At 31.4% G+C, this 26,711-nt stretch overlaps 4 protein-coding genes across 4 annotated transcripts in view; 3 read left to right on the top strand and 1 right to left on the bottom strand.

The window, feature by feature from the left end:
• Positions 1-26,711, top strand: part of LOC136779621 (leucine-rich repeat-containing protein let-4) — a 1,178,420-nt gene that overhangs the window by 234,761 nt on the left and 916,948 nt on the right. The window lies entirely within an intron of this gene.
• On the top strand, positions 10,519-12,820 carry LOC136772342 (uncharacterized). The gene is made up of 5 exons (XM_066725253.1): positions 10,519-10,590; positions 10,660-10,825; positions 11,021-11,149; positions 11,255-11,434; positions 11,487-12,820. The coding sequence occupies exons 1-5, from the start codon at positions 10,519-10,521 to the stop codon at positions 12,818-12,820; spliced, it is 1,881 nt and encodes a 626-aa protein (XP_066581350.1).
• Positions 13,004-15,921, bottom strand: LOC136772332 (myosin heavy chain, clone 203-like). Its single transcript, XM_066725241.1, has 3 exons — positions 14,643-15,921; positions 13,881-14,591; positions 13,004-13,776 (listed from the first exon to the last, which is right to left on the bottom strand). Exons 1-3 carry the CDS (start codon positions 15,919-15,921, stop codon positions 13,004-13,006), a joined length of 2,763 nt encoding a protein of 920 aa, XP_066581338.1.
• On the top strand, positions 20,123-21,343 carry LOC136772327 (uncharacterized). The gene has a single exon (XM_066725228.1). It carries the CDS (start codon positions 20,123-20,125, stop codon positions 21,341-21,343), a length of 1,221 nt encoding a protein of 406 aa, XP_066581325.1.

Genomic DNA, 26,711 nt, shown 5'->3' with positions numbered 1-26,711 from the left:
TACGAGCCCTAAAGCCATAGCACACCCCGGGACGTCACTGGATTTTATCACAGAACGAATAATCACCCTAATTTCTGCTTACAATTGGCTGGCTCTCTTCTCTATCTCTCTCGTCTCTCTCTCTCTCTCTCTTTCTCGCCCTTGACACTGGCCCGAAGGACTGGTAATCTCCACTGTCCGGTATGGTTGGCGGCAAGGTGGCAGTCGTCGCACTTAATCGCACGTTTCCTTTTTTTTTTATTCACCTATGCGGCGGCTGCTGCTCTGTCGCAGAATCAGTATCGGCGGCGGGGAAAATCCTGGGCACTATGTGTCACCTTTAACATCTAAACTACGTGTGTCGGGGCAGTGCGAGGGAGCAGGTAAGACCCTGCGCCTGTCCCGCCGCTACCCAGCTACACCCGTCGCGCGACATTAGGAAGTTGACAATTATCGATCATCGATCAATACTTGATCGGTCTATAACTCCCTAATTAGTTCGCGACCCGCCTACCTAGCGCTCGAGATTAGCAAAGCGCTAGGTGACAGCTATAGTAACTTTGCGAGAACGCAACGTTACAGTACCAATAAATATATTACATATTATATTATGAAATTCAGTGTTATTCTTATAAAAAATTATATTTGGATAATTTCTTAGGAGACAATAATAATTTCTTTCTACTCCGATTAGGAAACCATAGAAAAATATTTCGATTTAATACTTTTTTATAATATAATTGAATATTGAATAACGATTAGCAAATATTCGTCTACTTTTCTTTAATCGTAGTAATAAAAAAATTTATTGTCTCCTGGAAAATTGTTTGTATATATGATATAACCTATCGGACAGTTAAATTCCACATCAGTTTAAAGAAAGAAAAAGTTAAACATGCATTTTGTTAATGGTTTCAATACCTGGAAGTTTAGCGTATGAGTTTCAAATACCTTAACAATTTCTTGTAATGAATATGTTCTTGATAATCGCCAATGCACATAATTGTTGAAAGTTAGTTCCCCTTGGCACAGTGTTGAAAATTTGTAAATATTACTCTTACTTCATCTAATCACTTATATCGTCAACAATGAAAAAAGAAATGTTCTATCTTAATTTATCTGAAAAAGAAATTTCACAAAGTACCACAAAGTTTACTAACATCCTGTATTGTAAAATATAATGTTATACTTATCTAATAACTGTCGACTTCTTATGTCATTATTATTCGAATTAATTTTTCGTTTTAAAAATTAAACACATTCACTAACATAAGAATGAACATTCTCACTGCATTAAATATACATAACCTTACATTACTCTTGACAGTTAACAAGTCGCCGGATTGGTTATATCGATTACATCGATTTATTTGCAAGTTCACAACTATAGTTTCGTCGTTGAGTATAGTATGTTGGAAGCGATGTGAAAGTGACGTCACTTTCCTTAGCGGCCAACTTCAGCCCGAGATATACAGAACTCGAGAATAAAGAAGGGAGAAGAATTTCAACTTCGGCATATACATATATAGCTACCAGAGTATGAGATCTCTGGATTGCGTGAAACAATTTTAATGTTTATGGGCTCAAATGAAAGGTTTTTCAAAACCTGTGCGAAACAGTGCCCAAGCAGTGTCCATTCCTGTGGTCAGAGAGGAAGGTTTGTTGTTTTTAAAATAAAATAAAATTGGCAAAGACAAAGTTGAAGATAAAAGGAAGATTTATTCAATAATATTGTACAAAATTTACAAAAATATATACAAAATAACCGCTATACTTAATTATAGACTTCCTAGGGAATCTGTTCCCGTCAAGTTCTAGGGAATTTCTGCAGAAGAAAATTCCCAAGAACCTTAGAAACTAAAATTTCCCAGAAAGGAACGCGGAGCAATAAACTCCCGAGCTGGACAACTTCCCTGGGGTATTCCCCTAACAAATCCCCAGCTACAGGAGGAAGCAAGGGTGGAGAAGTGGTTTTAGGGAAGTGGAAGTCCCCTTACCCCGTAGCCTACCTCTCCACAACTTATAGTAGTCCGAGCCACCCAACCCCTAGGGTGATTCTACCGCTCCCACTACCCGACTCTTACGAGAGCCCTGGATGCGAGGTTCGGAACACTAGGTCCAAAAGGTAGTCCTCGGAGGCAGTGTGGAAGGGAAGGAGGGGGTTAACTTCTCCCGGGAAGTCCCCGGAGAAATCTCCCTTAGGAGGGAGGAGAGTGCCGCAGAGGGGTAGTCCCCTCTTGGAAGGCAGTGGGTGGTTCGGTGATACTTACCAAGTATTTACCCGATGAGTTCGCCGGTGGAGGCATTCTTGGAGATGGCCGTGGAGGCAATGCCGAGGAGGCGTCAAAAGAAAGGCCGAGAAGGCGACAAAACTGCTACTGTTGCTGCTGCTACACAGCTGTTGAGCTAGTTTGGGGTGCGATGGGTCCTTATCAAGGACCCATCTAAGTAATTACGCGACACCAATCTTGCCAGCGAGAGAGCTGCTGCGGGCGCTGGCCACCTAGTGGCCAAGCGCGCAAGTAGTGTCGTTGTCGCGGCCGCGACGCGCTAGGGCCTGAAGACGCGCAAGCGCACCGCGGAGAGATAAAGACAGATAGAGCGGCTAGACGCTGTCGGTCTAGCCGTCTACTGTGAGCGCAAGAGAGAAAGGAGATATAGCGGAAAAATGCGGAATCTATTTCTAAACATGTTCCGCTCCCCCCGATCTCGAACAAAACCATTTTAAGTAAAGCTTCACTTACATCATGACAATTGATCATTCATAGAAATAAATCGATTTGAAGATTGGGACGGCTAAACTTGCTGTATTAGGTACACGGTAGTGCTCGGCGGTATAGACATGTCACTATCTACTTTTATATGTCCTTGCCGTCGAGACACTACCGTGTCTCTTGATTTGAAATGTGTAACGAAGTTCCCCGTTACGTATAAGAGATACCGAATAAAGAGCATAAAAGCTACCGAACAGTTGATATTATTAATACGTACGTTACCGACTCGTGAGATAGGCTCAAGAGTGGATTATAGCTAACGTCAGGGATAGACCCCGTTGACAGGCAGAGGCCCGGATGAAAAGACCGGCGCTCCACTAAACGATGTCCAGGTTACACTGAGAAGTAAGGCAGGGATATGCCAAACAACCCAGGCAACCTGAGATAACGAGAAGCGGCCTCGGGGAGTCCTAAAAAGAATGACAGTGTCTATAAGTCCCCACGAGGAAGGGAGATAGAACATCGAGTCTGGCTTGAACGCTAGTTACGCGCTTCAAACAGGCTGCGCGATTGTCGTGCGCAGACTGCAATAGCAGGCATTCGGAACGCGACCATGGGACTGTGCTAATGTGTCCTTGCGTGCTGGCGAGCGCGTGACGCGGCACTCAGACAGCCATGTGTCCGTTCTCGTACGTGAGGCGTGTGCTATAGGCCAGCCTGCACGTACGTCATGACTGGATAACGGCCAAAGAGCATAGTGTGTTGTGCAGAGGCATAGTTAGCCCGTTGGAATGTGTCCTGGTGCCCTCCGTAATCCCATAGGCTTGCGCTATGGCTGGACGGGCCGCGAACATTGCATCCGTGGTGGTCCGCTCCTGGCAAACTCTATGCTTGGCAATGATACCGCATGTTCCCGCACTCCTCACCCCCACCTGTGGGTGGGTGGTGAGGGATAAATGTATGCCCCTCAGCAGATAGGTCTGCGTGGCTCGGACTTCCGCAAGGAACCCTCCCCTCTCTCAACGACCTAGCATACTGAGCGACCCTGGCTACCGCTACCGTTCGAATGCATGGCCGCAGGGCCGTATAAGATGCATAGAAAATGGAGTCGAAAGACTCAAATGATAGCATAGGGTTGTTGGCCACCCAACTGACCAACTGGCGCCCTGATACCGATAAATAAGGACGGGCGAAGGTAATGAGAAAACCCGTAGTGTGAGTGGCCCTCTCACATTGACGGGAATACGTTACAATTTTAATACTTTTATCTCGGAATTTTTTATATCTCACTCCATGCTAAATATAATGCCTTCGTTTGGTCCAAATTTCAATTCATCATCATCCATAGCATCGTCGAATTGAATTAATTCTCCAATATCCACATATGCCTCAGACTCCAAATATTCAGCTGCTTTATCCAAATTGATTACTTCCACTAGTTTTTTCTCATTTGATGCTTGTTGTTGCTTTATTGAACAATATGTTGACTGTCAAACATTTTATAAAAATAATACGAGAGGTTATGTACAGAAAATGTGTTATTAATATTTACTTTTCCACTACCTGCAGGTCTCAATACCTAATTTAATGTATCTCACTTCTATTTTATTAGATTAGCCAACAGTTTCCGTAACTAATTAAACGTATTTCATATTTATTTTATTAGAGTATAAGAATAGCCATCATGTATTATCACCAATTACAACGTTTAAGAATATGATTCTGTGGCTGAGAGAGTTCGTTTATGTACTGCAAGTATTGAAAACCTATAGTTTACGTTACATACATTGTAGAGTTTTAGCACTTGCAGTTAATATAAGATCACAGCTAATAAAGGATAGAAGATACAGTGGATGGATCTGTAACGTGAAAGAGTGAGAGATCCGATGCACACACTATGCCTCGGTCGGAAGAAATTTTTCGGTCGGAAGAAATTGATGGAAAATGGCACTTCAAAAATACAAATATTAATATCTCTACAATGTTCGAACCGATTTGAATGTTTGTGGTCTTGTTGGAAAGCTTTCATCGACATCATATTATGAAAGATTTATTAGATTTTTGATTAAATAAACCCATTACGAGATATATCAATCCGAAATATCCATAGGTATAGTTTGCTTCAATTTTGGCGTAAAAGTAGTGTCACGCTGTCTTTTAATTACTTGCCGCGTAACACTACCGTGTTATTTGATATATCAGAAACAATGAGACATTAAAACTATAGATTTTGGACGAAACATTAATAAGAAAATTAAAAATTCTTCAGTAGGAATAGATACGAATATTTTGAATAAATTCTTAAGATTTAACAAAATGAGTAATTGGTAAAGTTTAACAAACAGTTCTCCATTCTATCATTTTTTCAAAACCATATATGATAGAAATATAGAAAGCAATACTACATTAAGTAAAAAAAGAAAAGGAAGTGCAATGTTAAGGAAAGGAAAAATGTTTCCAATTAAAAATCCATTTTATTGTCCAGAATTTGTTAGTAAATATTTAATAAGGTACGTAATGCCTTATTATCCACTACTATGGTCAGCTGTAATATTAAAAGAATTTAATTTAAAAAGAAACAGCAATGCAGTAGTGGAAAATTGGTTTAAAATTGTAAAAACTAACATTCTCAATAAAAAGTTAAGATTGTGCATTATAAAATTTATCGAAAAAATGTCTAGAATTATAAGCGGTAAATACAAGGACGAAAATATGATTTAAAGACGGAAAGACAAAGATCCCGCCAGGAAAAGAGAAAATATACTCCAGATTTAATAAAAGAAAAGTGGATAGATAAAAATTGAAGCCGATATATAATAAATCAAAGCCGATATTTTCAATGAGGAAAGGAACATTGATATTACAAAAGTTAAAGAACTGAGTCATGTTGACGATGCTTTTAAAGATATAACAGAGTCTCTTTTTGAAATAAAACAAAATTCTTTAACGGAGCAAAATAATAATAAAAAAAATGATTTCTTTACTACGACTGAAATTGTAATCGTGCAAGATTTTGAAGAAGAAATTGTGGCAATAGATGATGAATTCAATAAAGAAAAAAATGATAATATAAACTTAAATTTAAAACCATGGCTAGCAACAAAATATTCTCCTGATATTAGCAATGAAAAAAATCTAAATATATGTAATATTAATTTAGATAAAAATAGTTTAGATACTTTAAAGCCAAATAGTTCAATTGAAGATAATATTATAGACGCATTTCTAAATGTTATAATGCAGGAGACGAATAATACAATTGCTTTATTTTTTGACTCACACTTCTCCCAGTGGATTTTAGATCCAAAGACGATACGCTGTGGATTTGTAAAATGGGCTGCTTCAGTTAAAGCGTGAATTTTTCAAATATGGCTAATACCAATTTTCAAAAACAGTCACTGGACGTTATTAGTTGTAGACTTTATTAATAAATATTACGTCTACTTAGATTCTATGCTTGGAGAACCTCCAAAAAATTTAAGCATTGATTGGAATACATGGGCTCTATGTATTCCAAATGATAATTTACATCAAAGGAAATACTTTAAATTGTGTGGTACATGTAATGTTATGGTCATATATTATATTGAGTGGCCAAGAATTAAACTTTTCAAATGAGGAAATGGATAGCATTAGAAAATGGATTCGTTTTAAATTGGTTAATGTTAATGTAATACACATGAACAAAAATAAAAAAAAAGTGTATATTTAATTTGCCTCCAGATAATATAGCTTCAAAATCAGAAATTGACAACATGCAAAATTATAAATATGTACCTTTGCCAAATTTACCTGATTGTCTATTAGAAGCAATGTATTACTGCAAAAACATTGTAAAATCAATAAAAGAAAAGTATACATTATAAATGTAATTACTTAACTGTGACCAAAATATAAAAAGACGTAATTAAAAAAAATTATAATAATATTATTACATTTGAAACAAATTAAAAAAAAACGCTCATACCATGTAGGCATTGTTGGAGCTGTAAGATTGAAAAATGTATTACGCTCATTCAATGCTGGAGCAGGAGCAGTGTCACAAATTAAAAAAATAAAACGCTCATGCGTTGAAGGCATTGTTGGAGCTGTAAGATTGAAAAATGTATTACGTTCATCCAATACTGGAGCAGGAGCAGTGTTACAAATTGAAAAAGCAAATGTTTTCATACCATGAAAACATTATTAGAGCTTCATCATTGGACAAACAATGACAGTCAAGGAGAACTCTCGGATGATATTAAATAACATAGAGTAGGTAAGTAATTTCCACTTTAAATAGTAGTGAAATATTTATACATAATTATATAAAATATATATATTTTCAGAAGAATACAGAAATGAGTGGCAAAAAGTAACTACTTTTCTCATTTTTTCTCCATCAAGAGCGTTGCAGAGTATCAGCAGCCTGTCAAGATATCTGGGTTCACTCCAAACTTCGAATAAAAACTATAATCACAATTTTGATGTTATAGACGCTTTTACGAAGTTTGCGTGTCTGTATCTCGTAAAATCAACAACATCAGCTGAAACAATAAAATGTTTGACTCGACAAACTGTAATCTTTGGAAATCCAAGAAGAATCATATGGGACCGGGGCAAGACATTCACGTCGGGAGAATTTCGTAGCTACAGCGAGACTCGGAATATCCAGCACGTATTAATCACTACGGGAATGCCCAGACATAATGGGCAAATAGAAATACGAAATAGAACAGTGATACCAGTGTTAAGGAAGCTATCGATACACAAACCTACGGACTGGTATAAATACACCGATACAGTACAACAGCTCAGTAATGCCATTTTTAATAGAGCTATAGAAAAAACTCTTTTTTAAGTACTGATTGGCGGAAAAATGAGACTGAAGGACGATCTTGATTTAAGAGAATTAATAAATTAAAAAATTATTAACCAATACCATGACATACGCAACGCAATACGGCAGGCTGCGAAAGAAAAAAATATTAAAGATTTAACAAGAGAATCAACAGACGTTCAACAAAAAACGCAAAGAAGGATATGATTATGAAGTTGGCGATCTAATAGCAATTAAGAGGACTCAACTAGGCCCAGGAATGAAGATCCGCTCGCCATTTCTAGGACCGTATTAAATCACAAAAGTTTTAAAAAACGGTCGATATATTGTGTGTAAAACTGGAAAGCACGAAGGACTGCAAACAACGAGCACTGAATTTGACCATTTAAAACCTTGGAGTGAGCTTAAAGAGTACGAATACGAATCCGATGCTGAAGGCGAAATAGTGACTGAAGAAGAAGACGAACGCCATGGACGTGATGCGGAATCGAGGTAGATACCATAAGTAGAAAGGCCGAGTGTAGTATCCTGCTTTGCCGATCTAGGAGAAATAAAGAGGGAAAAAAGGATTAAGAAAACAAACAAGAGCAGTCGCTGATATGCCTTCGTCGCGAGAGTAACAAATAAGCTAACTTGACTTTGTATGAAATTATCCTAACGATAAACCAAATTCAAATTCAATCCTACACAATATTCCTGTTTACATCCACTACTGCGAGTAATTCCTTATAAGTAGTAGGGCTAGATAGGACCTGGATGAAGTGCAGGTGAGGGGAGGTGAAGAGAGGTGAGGGGGATATTCCAAATAAGGATCGAGCCATATATGGGCATGTCCAAAAAAAAGATTTCGATCCAAATATGGTTATGTGCAAATATGGTTCGTGTCGGTTTTTGGGTGGGTGGTTGTCCCCCTGGCCCCGCCCCTAAAAAATAAGGCCCCGCTCACCACCGCCATCCCTTTTTCAAAACCCCGCGCGCGTTTTCCCGCCCGAGGGTGCAATAGGATGCGCACCTGTATGCGCGCCGCCGACAAGGCCCCGACCCCGTCGGCAAGGCAGTGAGTATCTTTATCAGCATGAAAAAAGTATTAATATTTTAAACTTGTGTGTGTGTGTGTGTGTGTGTGTGTGTCGAGATAGAGAGACGAGGAGGTATTCGCTACCATAAGCGCGCATTAATAGCTCCTGCCTGTCTCATACAAATGTTTTTCGTAACCTTAAAAAAACCTCTCTCCAGTGAGATGGAGGAGGAGGAGGAAATAGAGGGTACCTCAATTATTCTTCAATTGGTTAAAAGAAATCTAATTTCAATACTTCAATTGTTCTCTATATGTATATAAAACAATTAATGTGTAAATTAATTCTCTACTATACATATTAAAATATTTTCTTAATTAACATTTTGTAACAGTATGGTATATAAAAGAGAGTGAATCATATTCAAGAATATTACTGTGATTCAAGTGTGTCTATCGTCAACGGTAACGAAGTTGGTTGATTGTTTGAGAAAACTTCATTTCTCTCTCTCTCTTTATAGAATATTTTTTGTATTATCAATAACATATACATATACACAATGGTTAATTGCTTAAAAATGTTGACTACCTACGAGAGAGAGATTCGTGAAAAATATTACTCTTTAATGGAAAATACATCATCATCGTTTGAAGATTACATAAATTTTATTAAAAATTTTATAAAGCGATAAAAAGTATAAAATCATATATGAATATGAAAATTGGTGTGGGAAGAAAAATAAGTGCAGAGGCAAAACTTAATAGAATAATTGGTTTAATGAGAATTATTGAAAGAAAAAAAAAGAGTTGTTTAATGACAAAAAATGAGAAAATTGGTGGTGGTGGTGGTGAAAAGAAAATAAATAAAACGAATGAAAAAAGATATATATGGCAAGAAGTACAATCAAGTTTCAAAAATAGACTTGAAACTGGTGTTATAATAAATGTGTCACATATTGAACCAATTAACTTTATGTTGGATGTAAAAGATAGTGTTCTCCAGTTTATACAAAAAGCAATTTTTAAATTTAAATTTATCAAGGTGATGTTGATTTTTAGTGGATTATTTGTGTCAAAAAATAATGAGGAAGTAAAATATTTCAATACAAATTATAAGATATTATGCGAATCTGAAAATATCATAAATTGGTATGAATTTGAAATGTCTAACATAAAAACTCAATTAGAAGAATTTCAGGAAAGAGATTCTGGTTGGGCTCTTTCGAAAATAATAAATATTGTTATTCAAATTATTAAATATCATCCAATGACAGCATCATCGTATATCAAATTACCTCAATGGATTCAAAATAAACATGCTGTTATTAATGTTAAAAATCGAGGCAAATATTGTTTTGCATGGGCAATAATGACAGGATTATTTCCAGCAAAAAAAAAATTGTAATTTATTATCATCTTATCCTCATTATAAAAATTATTTGAATTTTGAAGGTTTAGAATTTCCAATATCCATTAAAGATATTCCTAAATTTGAAAAATTAAATAAAATTTCAATAAATGTATTTGTAACTGAGAAGAAAAAGATTTTACCTACACATCTTACGAAAGAAGAGCAAATTAAACATTTTAATTTGTTATATATTTCAAATGATTATAATTATCATTATTGTTTAATGAAAAATTTATCATATTTACTATCTAACCAATGTAGTAGAGATAAACATACAAAATATTTTTGTAATCGTTGTATGCATTATTTTAGTAGTAATGATAAATTAATAGAACATCGTATTGATTGTAATCTGGTAAATGATTGTGCAGTAATACTTCCTGCTAAAAATAATATTTTACAATTTAAAAATTATTATAAAAAATTGCAAGTACCGTTTGTTATATATGCAGATTTCGAATGTCTACTTGAAAAAATAGATTCATTATCTGTTCCTGCTAAAGCATTTCAACAACATAAACCGTATAGCATTGGATATTATGTTTCGTGTAATTATAATACTAATTTATCACGATTTAAAATGCAACGTAGTATTGATTGTGCAAAATGGTTTACCAACGAACTTCAAAAAATTGCTGTTGAAATATCAGAAGTAAGTACACAAATAAACAAAATTTTTATTTATTATTATTATTTATATTGATATATATATATATTTTAGATAATAAATGATATTAAACCAATGGAAATGTTAAAACAAGATATTCAAAAATTTGTAAAGGCAAGTTTTTGTTATATTTGTGAAAAACCATTTAGTGCAAATAATGTAAAGGTTCGAGATCATGATCATATCACAGAATTATTTAGAGGTGCTGCTCATAATTCATGTAATATAAACTATAAATTAAAACTAAATATTCCAGGCATATTTCATAATTTAAGTAATTATGATGCTCATTTCTTAATTCGCGACATTACAATTAGTTTTGAAGGCGATGTAAAAGTAATACCGTTAAATATGGAAAAATATATGACTATAATTAAATTTATAAAAAATAGTAATATTAAATTTATATTTTTAGATTCATTTCGTTTTTTGAATTCTAGTCTGGAAAAATTACCCAATTACGTAGATCAGAATAATTTTACGTGTTTGAAATCAGAATTTCAAGATATTAGTTTGAATGCTTTTAATTTATTAACACGTAAAGGTGTGTTTCCATATGATTATGTTAATGATTTAAATGTTTTAAATGAATCAAAACTTCCATCTCGTGAATTATTTTACAATCATTTAAATGAATGTGAAATTTCAGAGAATGATTATACACATGCTCTTAAAGTATGGAATACTTTTAATATTCAAAATATCGGTGAATATTCTGATTTGTATCTAAAAACAGATGTTCTGTTGTTGGCAGCTATTTTTGAAAATTTTAGAAAATTATGTATAAATAATTATAGACTTGATCCAGTTCATTATTTTAGTTTACCAAGTTATACATGGGATGTAATGTAATTTTATACTGATATTAAGTTTGGAATTAGTAACTGATATAGATATGTTAACATTTATTGAACGAGGTATAAGAGGTGGTCTCAGTCAATGTTCTAATAGGTATGCCAAGGCAAACAATAAATTTTTATCAAATTATAATTCAAGTGAATCATCTCGTTATTTAATGTATTTTGATGTAAACAATTTATATGGTTGGGCAATGTCTCAGGCTTTACCTTTTGGACAATTTGAATGGGTTGAGAATTGTGAAAATTTCAATGTAAATGACTATGCTGATGATTCAGATACAGGATACATCATAGAAGTTGATCTTTCTTATCCTGAAAAAATTCACGATTTACAAAGAGATTTACCTATGTGTCCGGAAAATAAAAATCCACCAAAATCAATAATTTCAAAACTATTAGCAACGTTGAACAATAAGTATCGTTATGTAATGCATTATAGAAATTTGAAACAAGCTTTAAATTATGGTGTGGTTTTGGAAAAAATACATAGAATTTTAAAATTTAAACAATCATTTTGGTTGAAGAGTTATATTGATTTGAATACTAAATTACGAACTGAAAGTAATAGTGATTTTGAGAAAAATTTATACAAATTAATGAATAATGCTATTTTTGGTAAAACTATAGAAAATGTACGTAAGAGATGTAATGTTCATATAAAAAATAATTGGGGAGGTAGATACGGTGTAATATCATTTGTATCAAAACCAAATTTTTATCGAATTTCAATTTTTGACGAAGATTTAGTTGCAATACAAATGAAAAAATTAAATATTATTATTAATAAACCAATATTTATTGGAATGTGCGTTTTAGATTTATCTAAAGTATGTTTATATAGCTTTCACTATGATGTAATTCTACCAAAATTCAAATTAGACGTAAAACTTTTGTATACTGATACCGATAGTTTAATTTATGAGCTTAAGTGTGAAAATATTTACGATTTCATTCGAGAAAAAATAGATTACTTTGATACAAGTGATTATCCTATTAATAATAAATATAATATACCTTTGGTTAATAAAAAAGTAATTGGTTTAATGAAGGATGAATGTAACGGTAATTTAATGTCAGAATTTGTGGGACTTCGATCAAAAATGTATGCATATCGAATCAACGGTGTTAATAAGGATAAAAAATGTATTAAAGGTATTAAAAGCTATGTTGTAAAAAATATAGAATTTGATGATTATATAGATTCTTTAAAAAATTTCAATACATTAATATGTAAGAAAAATATAATAAGATCAAATTTACATAATGTCTTTACAATTTGTGAGGAGAAAATAGCGCTAAGTCCATACGATCATAAAAGATATTTAATAGCAAATTCAACTGATACATTACCATAGGGTCATAAAAATGTAATACAAGGAAATTATGAGAATTAATAAAACTTTTTATTTAAAAAAGACATTTTGATTACAATAATAATTACAATACGTTATTTTTATTAATCCACGAATTATGGTTTGAATTTAATCCTAACCATTTTACAAAAACTTTATTTCTTTTTTTCCGTAATACTTTTTCTACTAAGTATACATCAGGTTTGCAACACTATGTAGTTCATACTCGTAAAATCCACCTGCTATTGATTGACCAGTAGAATCCTTTAATAAATATGTTATTGGATTTGTTCTTTGAACTTTTTCTATTCTAAATACTTCTGTTGTCCAATTCGGTGTATAACTCTTATTAAATAAATATTTATATTTACTTATACGAACAGCATCGCCATCTTTATACTTTGCCTGTGCAGCTATTTTTATGAAATTATACACATTTTTCAATAAATCTTTTTCTCGTTCAATTGTTACACTTTGTGGAGACATACCAATAGTTCTATGCTTACGATTGTTGTAATCTTTAACTAGATTTGACAGTATGTTCAGCCATTGATAATTTCCATTAAGCGTAAACATTTTCCACATACTGCTCTTCAATGTTCTATTGAAACGTTCAACTACTGATGCTTTAAGTATACTATACGTTGAATAATGATTAATTCCATGATGTTTCATTAGTTGCTGAAAATTTGTATTGTAGAATTCTGTTTCATCGTCAATTTGCAAATTTTTTGGTTTTCTCTCTTCTAAAACTTTTGAAAATGCATGAGTAACATTTTTCCCACTTTTAGTTTTAATTGGTATAGCCCAAGCATATTTTGAAAATACATCGATAATTGTCAATATATATTGATGATTTTTATTAATTTTTGAATACAATCGCATATCCACTATATCAGCTTGCCACAAATCGTCATATCCATGAACAATAACTCGTCTTCTAATAAAATTTTTTCGTGCTGGAGCATGTAATTCATCAACAAGTTATTTTTTTTCTTTACCCATTTCTGTTTTCCCTTATCCAACAGTTCGTGTAATTTTTTCAATAATTCTTCAAAATTACCAGGTTCATTCTCTGGAGTAACTGAAGGTACTGTAGGAATTGGTGGGAAGTTAGGTTTTATAGTAAAGTTTTTTTGGTCTTTCATTCGTTTAATTTCCTCGGCTAATGTATTTATCATACTTACACCAAAGTCCATTTGTTTCTTAATTTCACCTTTGATATCATCATTTAGAGCTTTAACGTCAGTTTTTAATTTATTAATATCTTTCAAACTTTTATTTGTATCCTTATTAAAAGTATCATGTAATAAGTCTATTTTTTTTATTTCATTATTAACATAATCGTTTATAGTTTTCATTTTATTTTCCAAATTTTCAAATTTATTTTTTTTCTGTTCAAAATATTTGTTAATTTCATTAATTTGATTGCTTAAATCCACTTTTTTAATTTCATCCTTAACATTCTGACTCAAATATTTAACATTATTCTCTAATTTTTCAATTTCACTCTTCTTTCTGTCAAAGTCCTCCTCGAATTTTTTCATTCTATCATTCAAATTCAACTTCTTAATTTCAGTCTTCACACTCTCGATCCACGATTTCACACTACTTTCCAACTTCTCAATTTCATTTTTCTTCCTACCAATATCTTCCTCGAATTTTTTCCTCTTATCATCCCAATTCATATTTTTAATATCACCTTGAAGCTTTTCGCTCAATAATTTCACACTTTCCTCCAACTTTTCAATATCACTCTTCTTCTTGCTAAAATCTTCCTCAAATTTGTTCCTCTTATCGTCTTAATTCAAATTTTTAATGTCACCTTGAAGCTTTTCGCTCAATGACTTTACACTATTTTCCAATTTTTCAATTTCATTTTTCTTCCCGTTAAAGTCTTCTTCGAATTTCTTCCTTTTATCGTCCAAATTCAAATTTTTAAATTCACTCTTCACACTCTCACTTATCAATTTTACATTATTCTCCAATTTTTCAATTTTGCTTCTCTTCTTACCAAAGTCTTCCTCAAACCTCTTTATTCTATCATCCATATTCAATTTTTTAATTTCACTCTTGACACTGTCACTCAAAGATTTCACACCAATCTCCAACTTTTCAATTTCACTCTTCTTCCTGTTAAAATCCTCCTCAAATTTCTTCCTTTTATCGTTCAAGTTTAAATTTTTAATTTCACTCTTAACACTCTCGCTCAGTGATTTTACATTACTTTCCAATTTTTCAATTTCGCTCTTCCTATTGTTAAAATCTTCCTCGAATCTTTTTCCTCTATTCTCTAAATTTAGGTTTTTAATTTCATCTTGAAGCTTCTCGCTCAACGATTTTACACTACTCTTCAATTTTTCAATTTCACTCTTTTTCCTATTAAAATCCTCCTCAAACTTCTTCACTCTATCATCCAAATTTAATTTCTTAATTTCACTCTTGATATTATCGCCTAACGTTTTCACATTAATTTCCAACCTTTCAATTTCACTCTTCTTCCTGTCAAAATCCTCCTCGAATTTTTTCTTCTTCTCATCCAAATTTAATTTCTTAATTTCATTTTTAACACTATCACTCAACAATTTCACATTACTCTCCATTTTTTCATTTTCACTCTTCTTCCTGTCAAAATCTTCCTCAAATTGTTTTGCTTTATTTTTCAAATCAAGTTCTTCTATTTCATTTTTTACTTTATCATTCTGTAATTGTACATTAGTAGTTATTTTATTAAAATTATCTAATTTTTTCTGCAAATTTTCATTGAAATCTTTTATTTTTGTATCCAAATCAATTTGTTGAATATTATTTGAAATTTCCTTCTGTAAAAATACTTTATCAATTTTTGTTGGATCTTCATTATTTTCTTTTTTTTTAACTTCTGTATCAACATATGATTTTGCCACTGCATCTGTATGGTTTAATGGTTCACCTAAATTTATAATTCTTCTTTTGTGTGCATCATATTCACCTCCATTAATGTTTAAAGATTCATTTTCATTTGCTGTTCCTACAATAGGATTATCTATTCTAGGTCTTTTTCTTGACACTGAACGATAACGGTATCGTTGATTTAGAGATTTACCAAACACATCGATGGTCATCGTGATACTGATTGAAAATGTGAAAATTATTTTAATTTATTATAAATCCAGCCTCTTTAAGCTCCTCAATAATAGATATTATTTCATTTTGATGTGAATTGTTTCCTGCAGTTTGTGATGCAAAGAGTAATCGTAGTCGATCAACAAATTCATTAGGATCATCCCAATGAACATAATCAATGTTATTGTTTCTATTGAGCAGCATACTGGGAGAAGTAACCCATAAACATTGACCTTTTATTTTAGAAAAGAGTGGTTTTATAATAAACATATATTTATCTCCTCTACTACTTTTAATGTGTTCACCGGGTATATGACCTCGTCTATGTGCGCTTGTATACTGTAATATATCTTTATATTGTTTTAAATCTTCATCGTTATAGAGTGTCTCATTAGGTTTTTTTTATTAACAAAAGTTCAAATAATCCTTTAGTACCTTGATACCTTTTTTCACCTACTGTTATAACATCATTAGAATCAATATGAAAGATTTTATTTCCCAAATATAATTTATTATCACGAGGATCGGTGTATATACCAAAAACATCATCAATTGTTTCATGTTGTCCTAGAAGCAGTTCTCTTGCATAAGCTGATTGTATTGTAGCATATTGTTTTGAAACAGGTAATTCATCCATTGATATATATTTCATGGGCAATGATGTTTCTTCTTCAATCGTTTGATTGTTAAAACTCATTTAAATTAATTATATTATCATTTGTAGGAGATGTATCATGTAAATTTCGATTTAATTCAATTGCGTTATTTGCTGAAGTATGACGATTTGTATTTATTTCTTCTGAATTAAAATTAATTTCACGTATTTTTTTCAACGGAACTTCCTTTATTGGAGTAGATGACTCTGGATGAATCCTCTTCAACGGACCTTCTTTTATTGGAGTAGATGTTTCCGAATGGATTCTCTTTAATAAACGTATTTTTTTTCTCGGTTCCATTTTCATTAATATTTTATCTTCATCTGTTGTATTAACTATTTTCTGTAGTGGTTGAATAATAGGTTCTAAACTTTTAATAACTTTCATCCTATCTTCTTGTTGACCCATCTTCAGTGCTCGATGTTTTTTTCGTATTGATTTACTAGCATTAACAATTGCTTTATTCACTTTCTCTACCTGTTTTAAACTTCTCATATTTTCACTACCACTTTTATTGGTTTGTTTTTCCATGATGTGTTGTCTTTGCCACATACAATATAACTAACTTCAATTAACCACATCATGTAGGTTTTAATATTTTTGTCATGTGACACTCTCTATTCTCTCTCTCTCCATTTTTTATTTGATAATTATAAATTCATCAAAACCTTTACGATATCTTCCACTATTGAATTGACTATCCTTGTCAATTACCAAAAATCCACATTTTGGTTTCCAACATATTGAGCATAAATCACAAAAATTTTCAAACGACATATCATTATTTACATGTTTATTATAAATATGACGTAAATTTGTATTATCCTGATTGAATATTAGTATGAAATTTGCATTGTCACGAATTAAATGTTTAGGAATTTTAGCATAAGTCTGACAAAGATAAAAACAATCAATTTGAGAATGTCTACCCATCGAAAAATATTCCCGAATTATTGATTGGTTATCACAGGCTATATCGTCAAAGATAAAAATAGAATTTTGCATACTATCATTAACAGGAATAACATCTATATTGTTGGTAAAAGTATAATAATTAATTATATCTTTTAGATTATTAAAAACATTTTGTATGAAACAATATTTTGGTTGATTTAATGATTTAGAATAAACATACTCATGCTCAAAGCGTAATCCGTGAGGACTGAGAAGAAGTGCAAGAACTGCATTAGTTTTACCACAATTTGATGGACCACATACTAATGCTCTGATAGTATTAGGTAATAATATTCCATGTCTTCGTTGTTCTTCTGCACTTGTTGAATATTTATTATCTAAATTATAAACTGGTATTCGTAGATTTTGCTTTATAAAATTCATTTTTACTTTATACTACAATTCAAGGTTAGTTGAGGGGTATATATAGAGAATGCACTCAAGAGAGTGAGTCAGTCAGTTTAAATCATGATCATAATAGTGATTGATTCTCGTATTGGTGATTTGACAGAAGAGGAATTAAAGTATGTACCAAAGGTGATTCTTACAAAATATTATTCACATGAAATAAAATATTTGTGGAATCGATTACCTGACCATATAAAATATGATAATGAAATTATAGAATATCGTTCGTGTACAAAACATTATAATCAACCGTGGTCACGAAGTCATATTGATGGTCCTACACCAGCTGTAAAAGATTGTCGTGAATGTCAAATTTTAAAACAAAAGGAAAAAGAGGTAGAGGACTAGTTAATAGTGTTATTAATTCTCTTCCATTTGAATTATATATACCTGGGTATCAATTTTGTGGACCAGGTACACATTTAAACAAAAGATTGACAAGAGGAGACAGTGGTGTTAATCAACTTGATGTTGCTTGTAAAGAGCATGACATTGCATATTCAAAAAACAGTGATCTGAAAGAGCGACACGAAGCTGATCGAATTCTTGCTGAAAGTGCAAAAAATCGTATAACTGCTAAAGACGCTAAATTTTCAGAACGTGCAGCTGCTTTAACTGTCTATGGAGCAATGAAAACAAAAAGAAAATTTGGTATGGGTGTTGTAAAGAGGAAGAGAAAGAAGAGAATTATTCCAAGTGCAAAACGAGGAGGATTTTTACCATTTTTAACACCTATTTTAGCAGGTCTTTCAGCTTTTGGATCATTAGCTGGTGGTGCTGCTAGTATTAGTAAAGCAGTGAATGATGCTAATGTGCAGCACGAAAACGATTGGAAGAATTAAAACGTCATAATAAATCAATTGAAGGACAAGGACTTTATTTGGCTCCCTATAAGAGAGGTCGTGGATTAAGAAAACAAATAAAAAAACAGAGGAAGAAGAAAAAAAAAATAAATGACGTAACAACCAATATATATCTGGAGAAAATGTTAAAAAATTTACCAGGATTTCGAGGTGTTTATATGCGTACAAATCTACCTAAAAAAATTCGTAAGAAAGAATGTGCAATTGTAAATTTGGATAATAAAGAAGGATCTGGTACTCATTGGGTTGCATATATATAAAATGGAGATAATATTAAATATTTTGATTCGTTTGGAAATTTAAAATCACCGAAAGAATTAATAGATTATTTTGGTGAAAATACAAAAATCGTATATAATTATAAACAATATCAGCATTATTCTGAAAAAAATTGTGGTCATCTTTGTATTAAGTTTCTTCGTGAAAATATATAGAACTATCATAATATATTTCTTCAGTCTCCTTAAAATGTCCATAACGTTAACATTAAACGATACAAACTCACAGCTAGAATATTATTATTTTCCATCTATTGAATTGGAAAATGATAAAGATTATGAACTTGGTTTAATTAGTTTTGAAGCTTTTAATTCTATACCAAATATTGACGCAACTAACGATAAATTTTATTTCGATAATTTGAATATAGATATTCCTCATGGTTCGTACGAAATAGAAGCATTGAATGATTTTTTACGTGAGTCACTGTCAGCAAATGAGGTAAATCCAGACAATATTGAGAATTATCCAATTACAATACGTGGTAATAATACAACTTTAAAAAGTGAAATCTTCTGGATTTATGATATGCATTTTGAAAAATCCAACAGTATCGGATCTTTACTTGGATTTACTGAACGTACAATTTTGGCAAACAAATGACACAAATCAGACTTTCCTACTAACGTTAATAAAGTGAACATTTTGCGAATAAGCTGTAGTATTACAACAGGAGCCTATAGCAACGGATCGTTAGTGCACACAATTCATGAATTTGCATCAATTGTACCACCTGGGTATAAAATTGTTGAGGTACCACCAAATGTAATATATCTCCCGGTAACTCAAAAAATTATAAATCATTTAATTATACGTATTTTGGACCAAAGTGATAATTTAGTTAATTTTCGTGGCAAAGAAATTACTGTTCGATTACATATTAAAAAGAAGCATAAGTAAAATGCTTATATATAATCAAAAACATCATCTTTCAACTCTCATTCCTGGAGCAACTCGTGAATCGGAAGTACAACTTAGTAGAAGAGGTTTAAATCTATCAAATATTAAATTTCTACAATCATTAGGTTACATTGTGAAAAATGATCGACATACTAGACATTCAAGAATCACCCGTGTTGGACAATCGAATAACAAAAATTGAAATTCATGGATATAATCCTTATGCCAATACAAATTTGAGAAACAATGATGAAATTAGAATTCCAATCCAACATCAAGATCTATATATATTACCAAGTCAAAGTTTTCTCTACATAGAAGGAAAAGTAACAAGAACTGACGAAGGTAAAGATGAAGTATATCTTGATAATAATTGTATGGCATTTCTATTCGATGAGATTAGATATGAATTGGATGGTGTTGAATTAGATCAATGTAGAAATGTTGGGATTACAACATCTATTAAAAATTATCTATCAGTTGGCAGTATTAATAAAAATTATGTAGAAAATGCAGGTTGGTGTCATGATGCTTTAAAATATACAACGAGTGATAAAAAATTCTTTTTTAATTTTTGTGTACCATTACGAATGTTATTGGGATTTTGCGAAGATTACAATCACATTGTAATAAATGCCCGACACGAATTAATACTAATTCGATCTCGAAACGATTTGAATTCTCTCTTTTCTGGGTATGATAAACCCAAAGTTAACGCATCGAATGAATTAACTAAAATTCAATGGAAAATACCGCATATTACATTGGAGGAAATGAATAAATTAGCAATTCTACGTTTTGTTGAAAATGGAAATGTTGTTACTATGAACTATCGAACTTGGGATTTATATGAATATCCTCTTTTACAATCATCAACCAAACATACTTGGGCTGTGAAAGCTTCTACTCAACTGGAAAAATCACGTTTTATAATATTAGCATTACAAAAAAATCGAAAAGATCAAATATCAAATCAATCTCATATTTTTGATCATTGTAATATATCAAACGTTCGTCTCTATCTTAACTCTGAATCATATCCTTACGACAACTTAAACATAGATTTTGATAAAAATAACTATAGTTTGTTATATTTAATGTATTCAAAATTTAAATCTGCTTATTACGGATTACAAGAGGATAATTTATTAACTCTTAATAAATTTAAGAATATAGCGCCTTTAATTGTCACTGATTGTTCACGTCAAGTTGAATCCATTAAGAATGGTACTGTTGACATTAAAATAGATTTTGAATATAAAAAAGATATACCTTTGAATACTAGCGCTTATTGTTTAATTCTACACGATCGTATAATTGAATACAGTCCACTAATTAATATTGTTAGAAAAATTACATAATAAATTATAATTTTACACAATAAAATTAATGAAAAATAAAAAAATTACTAACAATAAAATTAAGGATAGGGGAAAACATCTTCGTAGAATGTGTATTGTCTAGTACCTGAGAGAGATTTTAAATAAAAATTATAAAAAATATTCGTAAAAAAGTGTAATTTTTGAATATATTTTGTATATTATCAAAAAAATGAATAAATAAAGATTTTTTTTAATTATAAATAATAGTTTTTATTACAAATTACCCCATAGTTTATAACGTATACTATTTTATAATACTACAATATTTATATAAAACAATTGTTATTAAATACACTAACATTATTTTTCACTTAAAAATTGTTTACATATAATTTGTTCTGGAATATAAAACAATTGATTTTAAATAAAAATATAAAATTTCGTTTTGTACAATAGAATCCCACAAAAAACAGACTTCGCCTGTAAAAAAAAGACGGCAAGTACATAAGACATCTCGCATAAATAATATAGTAAAATTATCCAATTAAAAAAAGTAGTGAAATCCAAATATTCGGCAAGTTTATTTTTTCACCTTAGCAAAAGTTAAATTTTTAAAAAAAAAAAGGAACAAAAAAGTTGCTTGCCGGGCCCGTAATGTCCATGCACAGTGAGAAATAGAATCGTCTGTGGTTCGGCTAACTTCACTCTGTATTTTAACATGAAATTTGCTGTACTACGCTATAGCTGAATCTCACACACGATTCATTTCCCACTGTTCATAGACATTACGGGCCCGGCAAGCAACTTTTTTGTTCCTTTTTTTTTTCAAAAATTTAACTTTTGCTAAGGTGAAAAAATAAACTTGCCGAATATTTGGATTTCACTACTTTTTTTAATTGGATAATTTTACTATATTATTTATGCGAGATGGCTTATGTACTTGCCGTCTTTTTTTTACAGGCGAAGTCTGTTTTTTGTGGGATTTCATAATGTTTTTTTCGTAATTAATAAAAGCGTAGATAATTAAGTGTAAATGGTTATTTTAACTTAATTTGTTTTATTATCCCTTATAAATATCATATTACTAAATTAAACTCAATTATCACATTTAATACTTAAATTAAATGGAAAGCAGTAATTTTACTATAATTCAAATTGCTATAGTCTAATAACACGAAATATATTGTGAGTGCATAATCTATTAAAAATTAAATTTTAAAAAGATATAGATAACACAGTGTGATATCTCTGAATTGCATGAACCAATTTTGATATTCATGGTCTCAAATGAAAACTTGTTCAAAACCAATTTAAGAAAAGCTTTACTTAAATCATGACAATGGATATTTACGGCGATAAATCGGTTTGATAATTGGGACGACTAATCTAGCTATATATAAGAGACATAGTGTTTCGGCGGCGGTATAGACAAGTCTTTGTTTTCTTTTAAATGTACTTATCGTTGAGACACTATTGTGCTTCTTGATTTATTTGTAAATTCATACTTTTTCCAAAAACAATATATACAAATTATTTGCATTACGGGGCCATTTACTATTTATTATTTTATTGTTATCAACAGTTATCCAAGTAGAACCTGTGCTACGTAATATAGCAGTATAATGCCCTTCCGTAATAGTATCACCATTATGGAAGATACCACCAATAACTTTATAAGTGTTATTCATAATTCGTAATTTTGTTGTTGGAATTCCTTTAATACCACATTGTTTAATTTTCATTAATTGATGTCCAACTATTTTAAATATTACGAATTGAATGATAAGCACGTTACTACTCAATGTTATATCAGCTTTCTCTAGTTGATATTTGCCGTTACAATATTTACAACGCTTCTCTCTTTTAATCCATACCGAATAATTTTGATCTATTAATTCAGAAAGATTAAATGATTTTTTGGATATTTGAGGTATATTAATTGAAATTAAACAGTTTGCAGAATGACACATTTTTGTGTCATTGCACGTAACACATCTTGAAGTAGCAGTAAAGTTATTTTCTACAAGTGGCTGAATATAATGGAATTTTTTGCAAACATCTACAAGAAATTTGCTTGCATCTTGTTGAATATTCTCAAAGTAAGTATATCCTAAATATTGTCTAATTTCATCAAGTGTTATAATATTTGTATTAGACTGATAAGCAATGATAAAACGGTTCATCAAATCACTTTTATCTAATAAAAATGTAGAGTTTCTAATTGAGGAGCAATATAACATGCATTGCATCGTCGCATTTGCATATGAAGCAATCTTATTTTCATCTGTAATTCCTTTTACATTCCATCCCACATTACTAGGATTTTCATTATTATTAATTTGACACTCCATTATGTTCTTTGGTATCATCCAAATAGTATCGGTTAATTTTTGAGCTTTACTGTTAAAAATATTTATTTTCTCTAACTCAGGTCTAAATTTTTGTCTAAGTCTGTTATATTCTAATATAGCCAAATCACTCGCTTTCACAGAAGAAGGATCGTAGTGAATAATATGCAATCCTTCTAATTTGGTTACTCGTGAAAGTGCAACGTAAGCTTGACCACAAGTGAAAATGGAATTGCCTACATCTACAATTGCAGTATGTAAACTTAAACCTTGACTTTTATGAATGGTCGTGCCGTAGCTAAGACTGATTTGAAATTGTTTTCGTATTACATACACTCTATCCATCACTTCAAATTTTGCACTAACACGTTCAATCGTATGCTCTATTCCGGTTGACAATACGATTTGCAACTTTTCTACGTCATTATTATTATCAGCCGAATATGTTACTGATTTAATTGTAGCTATTGTTCCATTGACAAGACCTAACGTGATGTCAATATTTCTTCTTAACATTATACGAGCACCAATTTTAACAATTATGATTCTTGCTAATCCAGCTGTTCGAGTACTATCTTCATCTTCAGCATTTAACACTTTTAATACTTTTTTCTTTAAGTAAATTGGACAATCTGTTGCATCATGGGCAATCAGTTGTATATCATTGGATGTTATTCTGTTTAACATTGCTTCATTCAAAGCATCACATTGATTACATGTAGGCAGTAGGCAAACTGAGTCAGACGATAAATTAGAAATGAATTCACAAAATTCTTGAATTCGGTCATCAATTTCAATACTTAGAAATTTAATTTTCTTTGATAATAATATTTTAGTGTCTGAATCTTGTACAGTTCCAATTCTAATTCTTGACAAAATGTCTTTGTATAATGTGTCTCCTTTTTGTCACATATTAATTTTAAGTTCATCATAAGAAAATAAATTAGTCCACAAGTCAAAGGAACTTAAAGCTCCTATGTAATTTTCAACTTGAAGTTTTGATAGTTTTATGAAAGGAGGACCATCACGTACAGTAGGCAGTTGTAATAAATCACCAAAAAATAACATATGCTTTTTGCCAAACCAGCCATCCTTTGAGTCTTTTGTGTTAAATATCTCAACTAATCGCAGATTTATATACATTAATGTCAAATTCGAAATCATTGATACTTCGTCAATGATTATTAGTTCTACATTCTTAAGTTCTTCACGAATAACTTTAAGCGCTACATCTGATAATTCGGTATAGTGTGCAGTGCGCCCGTGTTCCACTGGGAGTTGAAACAATCTATGAATTGTTAGACCATCAACATTAAATGCTGCTATATCAGTAGGAGCACTTATAATTGCATCTTTTCGTAAGGTTTGCTTAACCCAACATCTTATAGTTTTTATCAAAAAGCTTTTACCCGTGCCACCTTCACCGCTAACATATAGTCTAAGAATTTCGTTATTTTCTAATAGGGTTTTTGTGACCTTATCAAAAACTCTTTTTTGATCAGAATTTAATTCTGATATCACTTTAGTTAAATCTAAATCTTCACATTTATTTGCCACATCATGAAATTCTTTCATAGCACCTTCCGCTTCAATTGGTACACAATCTAATGGATGATCATTTGAACATTCATCATCATTATTACTTTCTTCAATATTTTTATTAATTTGCTCTTTTATAAAATTAATTCCTTTCTGAATTTCTAAATTACGCTCATGGTATTTTAATCCATCTACAAGTTCTGGTTGTAATGATAAAAACGCTTCTGCATAAGTATCGTGTCCACATTTTAGCTCATCTCTATCTCGCCAAGGTTTGAATAACAGTATTAATGTGTAAAAATAAGATTCCGGGTGTGTTTCAATATTACAATGATAATGATCAACTAAACAACCACGTAAACGTTTCTTTAAATAGAAGTTATCATCGGTCTTATAACATTCCACTTTTTTAACGGCTTTGTCTTTTACACGATCATACCATTTAACAAAATCATATAAACATAAACATTCCAATGCTTTAGGTCGGGTTGGATAATAGTAATCAACCATAAAATGGCAAAATATATCTGTAGAATCAGGATTTAATGATTCAATTTCTTTTTTCGACTTCAGTTTTCTGCTACTTATCATATTAACATCTACCCATCTAATAGTAGTATCTGGATCAGTAATAAATAATGGAATTCCTAAAAGATTATCTGCAGCTTCTAACGCGCCGCATTCTCTATGGTTCAACATTCTCATTCCAATATTCCATAAATTACTACATAAAGATTTAGTAGAATTTATGACTTCAAACGCATCTTGTATATTACTTTTTTCAGATTTAGAGACATATTTCGTTGTATACCATGTTAACAGAGTAGACTTTTCTCCAACGAATTAAATATCCATATTTCCCTCCCATGCACATAGAATTGAGGGATTGTAATCATTAATATTAATTTCATCCTGTGATCGAGGTAAATCATAAAGCCTACTCTTTGTTTTTAGTTTTTTTCTACGTGCCATGGAGACAGCTACGTCTCTTATTAATAGCGTATCTGTTATTGGTCGAGAAAAACCAAATCTACAAATTTTATTAGTTTTGTTATTGGTCTTTTTAGTACGTAAACAATAACTATTATGTTTGTGTCGTTGATGTGTATCGACGCGTCTATGTAATTCAGGAGAAATCATTTTTGAAGGTATTCTACAAGTAACATACTTTAAGATAAAAGCTGCTACATCTTCAGTAGACGATTCATTAATTATTGGAGCATCTTTTATTCAAATTAACATATGAAAGTGTTGAGTACCTCTACCTTGATACTCTCTACGTACAAAATAGTGTGAAACTTCTCCAATGGGATTGTCGGGTGAAGTTATAAAATCAATAATTGCTTCAAACTTATTTTTAATAAATCTAGATACCGATACAGGATCTGAAGCAATAAGTTCATTTGGTGACATATTTTTAGATTTCGGATGTATTTCACGAAGATACTCAATCATATCCGTCCAAAGCCATTCACTGGGACTAAGTGTCAAAAACCACGTAGCAGGTCCGTAATTACGAA

The sequence above is a fragment of the Prorops nasuta genome, unplaced genomic scaffold (assembly GCF_024137725.1).
Source record: "Prorops nasuta isolate Cenicafe-Biocafe unplaced genomic scaffold, Cenicafe_Pnas_1.2 PNAS00001, whole genome shotgun sequence".
NCBI classification, from domain to species: domain Eukaryota; kingdom Metazoa; phylum Arthropoda; class Insecta; order Hymenoptera; family Bethylidae; genus Prorops; species Prorops nasuta.
This window is presented reverse-complemented; position numbering and strand designations above follow the sequence as displayed.

Coding starts and splice junctions, on each gene's coding strand:
- LOC136772327 (XM_066725228.1), top strand. CDS start 20,123: ATGATCGACATACTAGACATTCAAGAATCACCCGTGTTGGACAATCGA.
- LOC136772332 (XM_066725241.1), bottom strand. CDS start 15,921: ATGACCATCGATGTGTTTGGTAAATCTCTAAATCAACGATACCGTTAT. Junction 14,592..14,642: donor ATTGAGCGAAAAGCTTCAAG/GTGACATTAAAA, acceptor AATTTGAGGAAG/ATTTTAGCAAGAAGAAGAGT. Junction 13,777..13,880: donor TACTCCAGAGAATGAACCTG/GTAATTTTGAAG, acceptor TACATGCTCCAG/CACGAAAAAATTTTATTAGA.
- LOC136772342 (XM_066725253.1), top strand. CDS start 10,519: ATGCAACGTAGTATTGATTGTGCAAAATGGTTTACCAACGAACTTCAA. Junction 10,591..10,659: donor TTGCTGTTGAAATATCAGAA/GTAAGTACACAA, acceptor TATATATTTTAG/ATAATAAATGATATTAAACC. Junction 11,150..11,254: donor TAATTTATTAACACGTAAAG/GTGTGTTTCCAT, acceptor GTGAAATTTCAG/AGAATGATTATACACATGCT.